Source organism: Penaeus chinensis, chromosome 32, assembly GCF_019202785.1.
Source record: "Penaeus chinensis breed Huanghai No. 1 chromosome 32, ASM1920278v2, whole genome shotgun sequence".
NCBI lineage: Eukaryota > Metazoa > Arthropoda > Malacostraca > Decapoda > Penaeidae > Penaeus > Penaeus chinensis.
In genome coordinates this window covers 9,037,730-9,049,150 of record NC_061850.1, presented here as the reverse complement: position 1 = coordinate 9,049,150, position 11,421 = coordinate 9,037,730, and the positions used below count along the sequence as shown (strand labels likewise).

Here is an 11,421-nt window from a genome sequence, read left to right as displayed (position 1 = left end):
GCGCCGTTGCCTAGGCCACGCGGAGGCAACAAGAGGATGCAACGCGGGATGCAACACGGCCGCCTACGTGGCTGCCTGAAGGAGTGACTCGATGCCTAATGAATGACTGCGTGCTTGTTCATCACCTTACTTCCGCAGGTGCGTGCGTGTGCGGGTATTTGCCTGTGTAACTAATTACATATGAATTGGTTTTAGTCCATATGCCTATATCATTTCAAATTCTATGGATGCCTGCCATATTGTCAGCTCCTTGTCTGCTCTCTGTTTACACGCAGCGTATCTGCTATCACTATCTTGCATATCAGCGATTCTGTTAAATGATTCGTCCTTCAATCGCTTGTTTACCTACCTCCTGCCTGCCTGCCTGCCTGCCTGCCTGCCTGCCTGCCTGCCTGCCTGCCTGCCTGCCTGCCTGCCTGCCTGCCTGCCTGCCTGCCTGCCTGCCTGTCTATCTATCTGTCTGCCTACCTGCTTGCTTGCCTGTCTACCTCCCTGGCTCCTGGCCTTCCTGCCGGCCTGCCAGCCCCATTTCCCCTCGGCCCCTGCCCCCGCCCTCGCCATTCTCTCACGCCAAAGCAGCAGCACCGCAGCCCAGATCCCGCGGTGCTAAATCCAGTTTGCAGCCGCCAAAGAAACGGTGGAGTCGCATAATTCGAATTCTTATGCACAATCACTCGCGCCATGAATAAGATAAAAAAAAATGCTCAAAGCTTTTAATAATTTCGCTATGACCGTTTCATTTCTCTTCCATCTCCCTTGCATTCTAATTTTATCTCAAATCTTCACATTATGTAAAACCGAGAGTTAAAATTCCAGTTTGAAACGCTCTGGGCTATTCCCAGAATTGTGCATTTCAAATAAATAGTTAACTTACAGGAAAGGGGAAGGGAAATGGAAAGTGAGATATATATATACATATATATATATATATATATATATATATATATGAGAGAGAGAGAGAGAGAGAGAGAGAGAGAGAGAGAGAGAGAGAGAGAGAGAGAGAGAGAGAGAGAGAGAGGGGTGGAGAAGAAAGGAGAGAACTCATCATATCGTGCAAAACTAACTATCTCTCTCTCTCTATCTATCTATCTATCTATCTATCTATCTATCTATCTATCTATCTATCTCTCTCCCTCTCTCCCTCTCTCCCCCTCTCCCTCTCTCCCCCCTCCTCCCCCTCTCCCCCCTCCTCTGCCCCCCCTCTCTCTCTCTCTCTCTCTCTCTCTCTCTCTCTCTCTCTCTCTCTCTCTCTCTCTCTCTCTCTCTCTCTCACTCTCTCACTCTCTCACTCTCTCACTCTCTCACTCTCTCACTCTCTCACTCTCTCACTCTCTCACTCACTCACTCTCTCACTCACTCACTCACTCACTCACTCACTCACTCACTACCTCCCTCTCCTTCCCAAGCCCTTTCACACAGGTTGCTATAAACCAATAAAGTTTAAAACCCAGAAAACCAACCGAATGAAAGCCACATCCTTTGTTACTTCACAACCGAAAAAAAAAGCGAAACCCCGAAAAACAAAAGCCTATTTACAGTTTTGTTTTGTTTAGCCAACTCAACAGAACACCATAAAATAATTAAACGTAGAATAAAAAAAATCGTATCATATTAACCCAATTTTCACGGCTATAAAACCCCGGACCCTCGATCCTGATCCCGAATATGTGCTGGTCATTAATTTGTAAACATTTATGCGCACTTCTTTGTCGATAGATCTGATGTCCCGGTTAATAAAAGAGAAAAAAAATAAGGGAAGAGAGAAAATTTAGTCGTTAAATGAAGCTCCTTTTTTATTATGGTAATTAACAAATTATCATCAACTTTATTGGGAGGGTGTGCTTGTAAACCCGGTTAACGACCTCGAGTAATTAAAATTAAAAACACGTTGTCTCTCTTCATTGACAGGCGCAATTAAGATCTTCCTTTATCATATGACAACCTGCAATACAAATACACACACACACACTCGCTCTCATACAGACACACACACTCACATAAAGGAATAGACAGTCAACCTCTCTCCCTCTCCCCTTCTCTGTCTGTCTCTCCCTTCGCTTGTGTCTGTCTATATATACGTCTCACTCTCTCATTGTCTCCTCTTCTGTCTCTCCGTCTATACGTCTCTCTCCCTCACTAACTCCTCTGTCTGTCTGTCTGTCTGTCTGTCTATACGTCTCCCTCCCTCATTGTCACCTCTTCTGTCTACCTTCCCCCCTCACTGACTGTCTGTCTGTCTGTCTCCCCCCACTCGCTCTCTCTCAAGGGCCACCATATGAAAGGGACCCCTTTCCCCTTTATATTGCAGAGGTCACAACACAGCACAAAAAACACACCCGGGTCACCGTCTTATCGGCGTTATTCACACTTAACTCTCATTATGGTGGCTTCCTGTGCTCCGCTCCCCCCCCCCCCCCGCCCTACACCCCCACCTCTCCCCTCCCTCTCCCTCTATCCCAACCCTGTACCCCCTGTTCCCTCACATCCGCTCTCCCGCCTTATCACCCAATTCCCTCACCTTATGTGTATCACCTATTTTTCTTTCTATCTATTTCTACCCTTCCTTTCTCTCCATTTCTCTTCCATTCTTCCTCTTCCTCTGCTTTTGTCTGTCTCGGTTTCTGGCTCTGTCTCCGTCTTTGTGTCTTTCTCTCCCTCTCCCTTTCTACACCATCCCCCTTACCTTAACTCTTCCCTATTTCCCCCCTCTTCTTTCACGAACGGCTCGATTTACCAAGAACGCGCCAGTCGACCCCATTCTACCCTTCACTACCTTCCACCGGCATCCCGTACATACAGTTACAAACCCATTCCTCCCTTTTTTTCTACAGTCATACACAGTTAATCATCCCTTCCTTCCCTCTCGCCGGCGATAGGTCAACCCCCTCGCGGACGACTTCACGACTCCACGATGACTTCCCGGCGGATAAAGAGGCCATGTTTTACTTAATCTCCGCTTCCTTTTCTCGAGACGCCGGTGTCAATGAGGTGTCAGTTCAGCCCTTCCTGTGCGGCGTGGCCTCTGTCGGTCTCTCCGTGCCGCGGTCTCGTGTCTGTGTCGCCCTGTCTCCATTTCTATCCACCCTCTCGCTCTTGCTCTCTTCCGTTCTCTCTCTGCCTCTCTCTTTCTCTTTACCTACCTACCTACCTACGTCTTTCTCTCTTGCGTTATTACTGAACTAATTATTTGAAAATAGCAAATTATGGCCCTTTTAAATACGATATATCATTTGTGTATTTCCTTTCTCTCCTATATTTCGGTATATCCGTATTCCTCTCATTTCTTTGCAATTATAAGGAAGTCTTTTTGCTCTCACCCTCTATTTCCACCCTCCTTACCTGAAATTTCGTCTCACTCCTTCTCTCCCTCTTCCACTTCTCCGTATTTTTCCCTCTCTTCCTCTTCTCTTTCTCTTTCTCTTCTCCCTCTCTTTCCTTCTTCCCTTCCTCTCCATGCTTCTTCTCCCTCTCTTTCCTTCTTCCCTCTCTCTCCATGCCTCTTCTACCTCTCCATTCCTCTCCTCTCTCTTTCTTTCCTTCTTCCCTCCCTCTCCATTCCTCTTCTTCCCTCTCCCTTCCTTTTCCTCCCTCTCACCCCTCCCCGCCCTCTCCCTCGACAAGACGCGAGATGGGCGGGAGTGATAAGTGCTAAGGAATGTTATTGTAAAGTAAAGAACAATACCGTGGGCGTGGGAGGGGGTTGGGGAGGCAGGAGAAGGGAAGGGAGAGAGGGGGTAAGGAAGGGCAGGGAGGAGGAAGGAGAACAGAAGATGAAGAAGGAGGGAAGAGGGAGGGAAAGAAGGGGGGCGAGGAGGGGAAGGGATGGAAGAGAAGAGGAGAAGAGACATGGACGAGGAGGAATGAAGAGATGAGGATGAAGGAGAAAAAGGGAAAGGGAGAGAAGAAATGGAGAGGGGGAGGGGTAAGAGCGATAATTGAGGGAAAAAGAAAGGAAATAAAGTAAGAAAGAAAACAGGAAAGATGCGGGAAAGAAAGAGCGCCCACAACCCAACTTCGCCTCCTGAGGCTGATGAGTGGGCGAGGAGAGGAGGAGATGCAGGCGAAAAGGAAGGAAAGGGAACGATGGAGTGATAAGAATAAAGAGACAGAGGGAGAACTGAAAGAAGCACAAGACAAAATACGAATGAAAGATGGAAGAGGAAGCAGAAGAGGACGATGGAGAAGAGAAAGAAGGAGAAAAATAAGACGGATACGGAGGATGAGGATGAGGATGAGGAAGCGGAGGAGGAAGAGGAGGAGGAAGCGGAGGAGGAGGAGGAGGAGGAGGAGGAGGAGGAGGAGGAGGAGGAGGAGGAGGAGTAGGAGGAGGAGGAAAGGGAACAGGATCAGGAGGAGGAGGAAGGGGAATAGGAATAGGAGGAGGAAGGGGAATAGGAATAGGAGGAAGGAGGAGAAGGAAGAAGAGGAGGGCGGTAGGAGGAAGAGGAAGAGGAAGAGGAGGAGAAGGAAGAGGAGGAGGAGGAGGAGGAGGGAGAAGAAGAGAAGGAGGAGGAGGAGGAGGAGGAGGGGGAGGAATACGAGGAGGAGGAATAGGAGGAGGAGGAATAGGAGGAGGAGAAGGAAGAAGAGGAGGGCGGTAGGAGGAAGAGGAAGAGGAAGAGGAGGAGAAGGAAGAGGAGGAGGAGGAGGAGGAGGGAGAAGAAGAGAAGGAGGAAGAGGAGGAGGAGGAATAGGAGGAGGAGGAATAGGAGGAGGAGGAATAGGAGGAGGAGGAGGAGGAGGAGGAGGAGGAGGAGGAGGAGGAATAGGAGGAATAGGAGGAGGAATAGGAGGAGGAGGAGACGGAGAAAATGAAGATAGAAAGGCACGATAGATCCTTCGCGGGCGCTTTCACATTCCCTCCGATGCAGCGCCAGTGACAAGAGAGCGAGACCGCAAAGGTAAAAAAAGTCTCACGTTTGCGTCGGCATCCCGGCTCCCTTCGCCGCCGCCGAGCCTTCCGCCGAGCCCACCTTCAGTCCAACACGACCTCCCTTCCGTGCCCACCGCGGCTACTTTCAACAACCACGATAAAAAAAAAAAAAAAAAAAAAAAAGCAACGAACTGTTCCCTGGCGTTATCTTAACGTTCTCCTTCTCGAGGCGTTCCCGAGTGCTCCCTTCCCTTGGGTCTGTTCTCCTAAATTCTCATGGGCGGCGCTGTTCGCAGAAGACGCGAAGGGAGAACCAGTTTTCTAACGCTTCGATGCCTGCGCCCCCGACTAAGCGCAGAGAGCCCGAGCACGCAGAGGAAGGACTCCATTCGCGCAGAACGGGCACGGTGTCGCGGTGGCAACTGCGGCCGTAATGATACAAAACGTGGCTGCAAACCTGACTCTTGCAACACACGGTTTTACGCCCGCTATGATTTGTATGTTCGTTGCAACTCTTATGGGAGAAAAAATGATCTGGTTCTCTCTTTTAGTCTCCCTCCCTCTGTCTTTCTCCCTTCTCTGTCTTTCTCTCCCTTTCTCCTTTCTCTTTCTTCATCGCCCTTTCTCCCTTCTCTCTCTTCCGCTCCCTTTCTCCCTCCTCTCCTTTTCTCCCTCCTCTTTCTTCCTCTCCCTTTCTCCCCCCCTCTCTCTTCCTCTCCCTTCTTACCTCCTCTCTCTTCCTCTCCCTTTGTTTCTCTCTTTCTTCCTCATTCCTACTCTTTCTTTCTCTTTCTACCTCCCTCTCTCTCCCTCTTCCTCCCTCCCTCCCTCTGCCTTTCAACCTTCCTCTCCCTTTCTCCATAAAAACTCCATACCCTAACATACTCTCTCTCTCTCTCTCCTTCTCTCCCTCCCCCCCCCACTCCCTCACCCTCCCTATCTTCTCTCTCTCCACAAAAACTCCACATTCCACTCCATACCCGTTTTCCCTTTACCTGCCCGTAATTACCCAGGCACCCCCCCCCCCTTCCCCCCGTCTACGGAAGTCCTGCCCCGTTAAGGCTGTCCAAGCGCTCTCCAAAAGGACGCAGGACGCAGGACGCCAGCCGTACATGGGGCGCCTTACATTCCAGGAGGCGACTCTTAACCCTCGAGTACAAGAGGCGAGATTATGCCAATCAATGATCGAGTATTACTTGATATACCCGCAATGGCGCTTTCTCCTGATTTTCTTCTGAACGAAAATAAAATGGATCTGATACCAATCAGTGAGCGAACAGCAGCCTAATATACTCAATGTTTTTTTTCAACTGCATAAGTGGTGATATTTATCGGCTGCCGCATATACCCCTAACAAGTCGGCATTTCTATCGAATGCTTTTCACCTGAATTAAAAAAAAAGGAGTTGATACCTATCTGTAAATGAAAAATCGGTTATGTTTTTTTTTTTTTTTTCGTCGTTGTATTCGTAGCATTCGATTCGTTCAGTCACACATAGTCTTCAGTTGGCATAAGATTTCAATAGACAGACAAAAAGAGTTCTAAATACGATGAAAGTGTTTGCGTGCGTTTGTTAGTTAGTTAGTTAGTTTGTGTGTGTGTGTGTGTGTGTGTGTGTGTGTGTGTGTGTGTGTGTGTGTGTGTGTGTGTGTGTGTGTGTGTGTGTGTGTGTGTGTGTGTGTGTGTGTGTGTGAGTGTGAGTGAGAGTGAGAGTGAGAGTGAGAGTGAGAGTGAGAGTGAGAGTGAGAGAGAGAGAGAGAGAGAGAGAGAGAGAGAGAGAGAGAGAGAGAGAGATAGAAAGATAGATAGGGGAGGGGAGGGGAGGGGAGGGGAGGGGAGGGGAGGGGAGGGGAGGGGAGGGGAGGGGGAGGGGGAGGGGAGAGAGAGAGAGAGGGAGAGAGGGGAGAGAGAGAGAGAGAGAGAGAGAGAGAGAGAGAGAGAGAGAGAGAGAGAGAGAGAGAGAGAGAGAGAGGGAGAGGGAGAGGGAGAGGGAGAGGGAGAGGGAGAGGGAGAGGGAGAGGGAGAGGGAGAGGGAGGGAGAGACGGACAAGTGGAATAATAGAAATAGGATGCGAGATGGGACATCTACCTGGCAGCTCCGCGGTGCGGGAACTTGGGAGTGCTTGTGGCGAGGGGTGAGACGTCGTGCGGGGCTGCATGCGCAACGCCTGTAATTTCGGGGGCAGAGGAAGGGCCGACTTCGAACAAGGACAGCGGGCACGGCTGATCTAAACCGAGGCGGTCTGGATCGGCATGCGAGGCCATGCGGTGACCATCCTCATGCGGCTTGGTCTCATGGCAGGCCACCAGCGGAGCCGACGACGAGGCTTCAAGATGAGCTCGATGCGTGGACGTCGAGGTTCGCAATTGAGCCTCGTGCGGGTCGGCCTTCTCGCGGCGGTCATGAGGGGGTGATGGCGGTCGCTCATGACTTACGTAAGCGGGGCATGACGCGTACTCGTGGCAGCTGTCACACAGGAGAGACGACAGAAATCGGTGTCGGTCGTGCAAGAACGACGACTTTCGCGACTGAGGCTCGGGTTCCACAGCGCGAGGCGGGTTCGTGGACGACTTGGCCGGGTCGTCCTGTCTGGCACCGAGCACTGCGCCACCCATGCCAACACAGGACTCCAGGAGGCCCGGGCCAGACCACGACCTCCGCAGCGGGTGGTGTTTCACGTCACCAGCCAGGTCGAGGCGCGGGGGCCTGGCGCCAAGCGGGCAGGCAGGAATGGCCTTTTGGGTCAGGGGCTGCGCTGCGTCGGCCGCCTCCGCCTCCTTGTCGTCTAATGGGCCTCCAAGGACGTCGAGTGGAGGGGCAGGCTGTTTTATCTGCGGCTGTGCATGTGGCTGTGGTTGTAGCTGTGTGTGTGTAAGTGGCTGAGGATGTGACTGTGTTTGTGGCTGTGTATGTGGTTGCTGCTGTGTATGTGACTGTGTCCGCGTAAGCGGCTGTTTTTGGGTAAATAGCTGTGTCCCAGTTTTAGTCTGTGACTGCGGCAGTATGTCAGCAGAGAGATCAAGAGTCTCGATGCATCCGTAAAGTGGGTTTTCTATGAGCACGGGCAAGGAGGCAGCACGGGTATGGGTCGGAATCAGGACTCGCCTCGCTCCCTCCTCGGCGCTGCGAAGGGCGGGGAACTCCTGCAAGCCCTGGTCCTCGACACGAGGCGCCTCAGCCTCGCCCTCATGCCAGGATCCCGTCCAGCTAAGGGAACAGCGCAGCCGCCCCTTCTCCCTGCGCAGCTGCGTCTCCCACAACACGCGCTGGAAAACGTCGTCCAGGTACACGCCCGGCACGCTGGTGGTGTCCTCCTCGAACCTCACCCTCTGCCACACCGCGCGAGCCCTGGGACTCTTGACCAGCGCCGGTGGAGGCAGCGGGGCGGCCAGCAACAGGGAATTGCTCCTCACGTGGGCGCGCGGCATCGGAGATCTCGTGTCCTCTGCGGGCCTTCTCCCGGGTGCGGAGGGCAGGGCGCCGCTTCCTGCTAGCCCTGCCAGAGGGTCTGGCGTGCCGTCGCTCCCTCGCTCTTGATAACGCGGCTTTGTCTTCGAGGATAGCTGCGACCCATTCGTCAACAGCAGCTGAGAATTGCGCGCTGTTGCAGACTTATGGTCGTCCGCAACGTTTATTACATTTTCTAGGCTGCTGCGTTGTATGCTTTCTTCTGTCAAGTCATTTGTTTTACGCAAGTATTTACTGAAACTTTCCTCCTTAACTCTTCTCTCAGAGCGAACTTCTCTTTCCGCAGAATGCGCGAGTTCCCTTTCGGCCGCCGGAGCAGGCTCGAGCTCCTCCCCACTCCCCGTGGAGGGCGACCGTCTCTCGCCGCTTCCTCCCGCCATTCCCGACGACAGGAGGATTTCTCGCACTCTTTCTATGAGGTCCTCCCTGCTCGGGGCGCTCATTCGGACTGGCTGTGGCGCCGGAGGTCCGCCCCGCTGGTCCTGGGCCTGTCCCTGAAGCGAGCCCAGAGAATCGGGGTCCGGCCGGTGGAGCCTCATCCTCTTGGGCTTGGGCGGCGGCAAGCGGGCGTACGGGCGGTGGGTGGCAAACGTCGGCGGCTTCCCCGACATGAAACGCGGGTGCCACGACGAAGCGTCATTGGCACAGGGCTTGCGCTTGGCTCTGGCCACCAAGGTCGCGCCCGCCGGCGGTAGGCCAGCGTCGACACAAGGCCGTGATTTGTTTGTCCATGGTCTCGTTATCAGGCACGGTCCGCGGGCACCGGGCACAAGGCAGCCGCCAGTCGGTTGTTGAAGCAACGAGGAGCTCGGCGTATCGCATGGCTTTGTTAGAATCCCGGAGAGCGAGTCTGTTGTTTTCGCTGACACAGCAGGTGGCCGCACCGGTGCGGCGGGGACACATGTGTTTTGGGCAGATAAAGGCAGCGTGAACTCAGGGCGTACGCGTGATACGCTTTGTTTCATTTCTATCTGAATGCCGGGCGAGCCCATTACGCGACTGGAATCTTGCGCTGAACACGAAGGTAACTTTCTTGCCTGTGCTTCCTGGGCGCCAGGAAACGCCTGCCTTCCCTCAACGGAAGGTGACGTTCTTTGCGCAGTAGCCATGGAGGAAGACGGCGGACCTGCCAAAGATGCCTGCGTTGTCCGGGGTAAGTTTTGCGCAAGGGATGAAGACGATGACGCTAAAATGGTAGCGGAGGCGGGCGCAGCGGCGACGGCAGGGCGGCCGAGGATGCTGGGAGACGTGCCGGACCGCCGCAACAACATCCAAGGATAAGCGGAAGTGCTTATCATCTTGGATACGTAGGCAGGTGGAGACACGTACGCACCGGGCAGAGAAGGCTCAACAGCTGCCCCGACTCGCGGCCTCCCTTGTTGCAGGTTTGGTTCGCGTTGATGTTGCAGCTGCTGACTTTTTTGCTGTTTATAATCGGTCGTAAACGTCGTGGTGACTTGCTGTTGCTGTTGAAGTTGGTGCTGAGCCTCTTCGTGGCGACCATGAAGGCTCCGTTCCCTTTGCCCCTGAAGACTTGGTTGCTTTTCGTCCTCGAGCTGTGAGCAGTGCGGGCGCGCGTGCAGTGTGGTCTCTCGGTCTCTCTGTTGTTGGCGGAGAAGGTTTTGTAACTCGAAGCTGACGGCCGGAGGGCCAGGGAGGGGTCCGAGAGGGCGATACTTGCTGTCCTGGGAGTGCAGCGCAGAGCTACTCTGCTGCTCTTGCCGGCAAGTGAACTCCGGAGGCCCGGAGGAAACAGGGACGGGTGGCCGCAGGGGAACCCTGGGGGGCGAAGCAGAGGACGCCTGTTTGTGCGACGGCGCCACGACCCGCGTGGATTCGGCAATGCTGAACCTTCCGGGGGCCCGTCCCTCTAAGAGACTTCTGCCCTCGGATGAAGCCACCCTTGCAGCGCCCTGGGGAACCGCCATGGCTTGGAGAACCGTTCTGGGGGCTTTCCTTGAGGGCAGATGCTTTGCGGCCGCCCGTCCCACACCCCCGGAGAAGGAAGAAGGGACGTTGCCTTCGACGCCACCTTCTGTCTCCAGAGCCTCCTTCCTCTCCTCTCGTCCTTCCTTCCTACCATTCTCTTGGTTCTGCACGAGGATCCTGGCGGTGTTCCCGAGGTCCCCTCCTGCGCCCCCGCCGCCCATGCCACCCACACTTTTCATCGTTTCCCTCGAGGCAGCGCGGCCCTTCCTCTCTCGGCGGCCTTATCGTCATCCGCCACAAACATCCATCAAACTGTTTAAAAAAAGAACGCTTGCTTCGTAAACAGGCGATGGCGATTATCCCGTCGCCACCACCACCGACGGAGCGACCTTCGCCACGACCACGGCTGACGTCATGCGGGACGCTATTTCCACCGCTGCCAAACAAGGCACTCGTCGCCGCACGGACATACGCCCACGCAGACGACACAGAATGGCTACACGACACGACACAGGGCGCGAAACCCACACCCACAAAGAACACACGCGAGGAAGTGACGTTGCGCTGTTCACGCCCACGGCAACGCGAGAACTGGTTGGGAGTCAGCCTTTCCTCGACGGTACGACGTGCGACATGCAACTATAGCATAGCGGTTCGTCACTGACTGCGAAACATGTAAACTCTTGAGGACTCACCATACATCACAAATAAACATTTCAAAAAAAATAAATGCATCAACGTATTTTTTGCATAAATGGAAAAGACAGTTCACTCCGGAACGCACTCCAGGACACACCACAAGAAGTAAATTTGGAACACGCCTCGACCCCCCCACAGAGGCGTCACGAGAAAGCACACCTCCTCCTCCGACAACACTTGCAAGACGGACAAACAACACCCATTCTCCCAAGGCCTCGATCCCAATCCCACCTCCCCCTAGTCCCTCCCCCAACCAGGGGCGTCACCAGGAGCCGCTAGGGACCTCCCACTTCCCCCTCCGTCATTTGCCACTCGGAGGTTCGTCTCTCGTCCGATCTTTATCTTGCGATCCTTCCTTGGTCTCCCTCTTTCTTCCTATCTCTCTTTCTTTTCTTCTCTGTTCCTCTCGCTCACTGTGCACATGCAGCTCTACGAAACGAATGCCACGAGG

At 53.7% G+C, this 11,421-nt stretch overlaps 1 protein-coding gene across 4 annotated transcripts in view; it reads right to left on the bottom strand.

Moving 5' to 3' along the window:
- Positions 1-11,132, bottom strand: part of LOC125042397 (focal adhesion kinase 1-like) — a 48,874-nt gene extending 37,742 nt beyond the window's left edge. For 2 of the 4 annotated variants that reach the window (XM_047638017.1, XM_047638016.1), the window contains exon 1: positions 6,963-11,131. In XM_047638017.1, coding sequence (XP_047493973.1) covers positions 6,963-10,510 — 3,548 coding nt within the window. In that variant the 5' untranslated portion in view covers positions 10,511-11,131. Of the gene's footprint in view, positions 1-6,962 lie in introns of all 4 variants that reach the window. The other 2 variants (XM_047638015.1, XM_047638018.1) reach the window with 2 other exon arrangements.
- Positions 11,133-11,421: the final 289 nt, after the last annotated feature.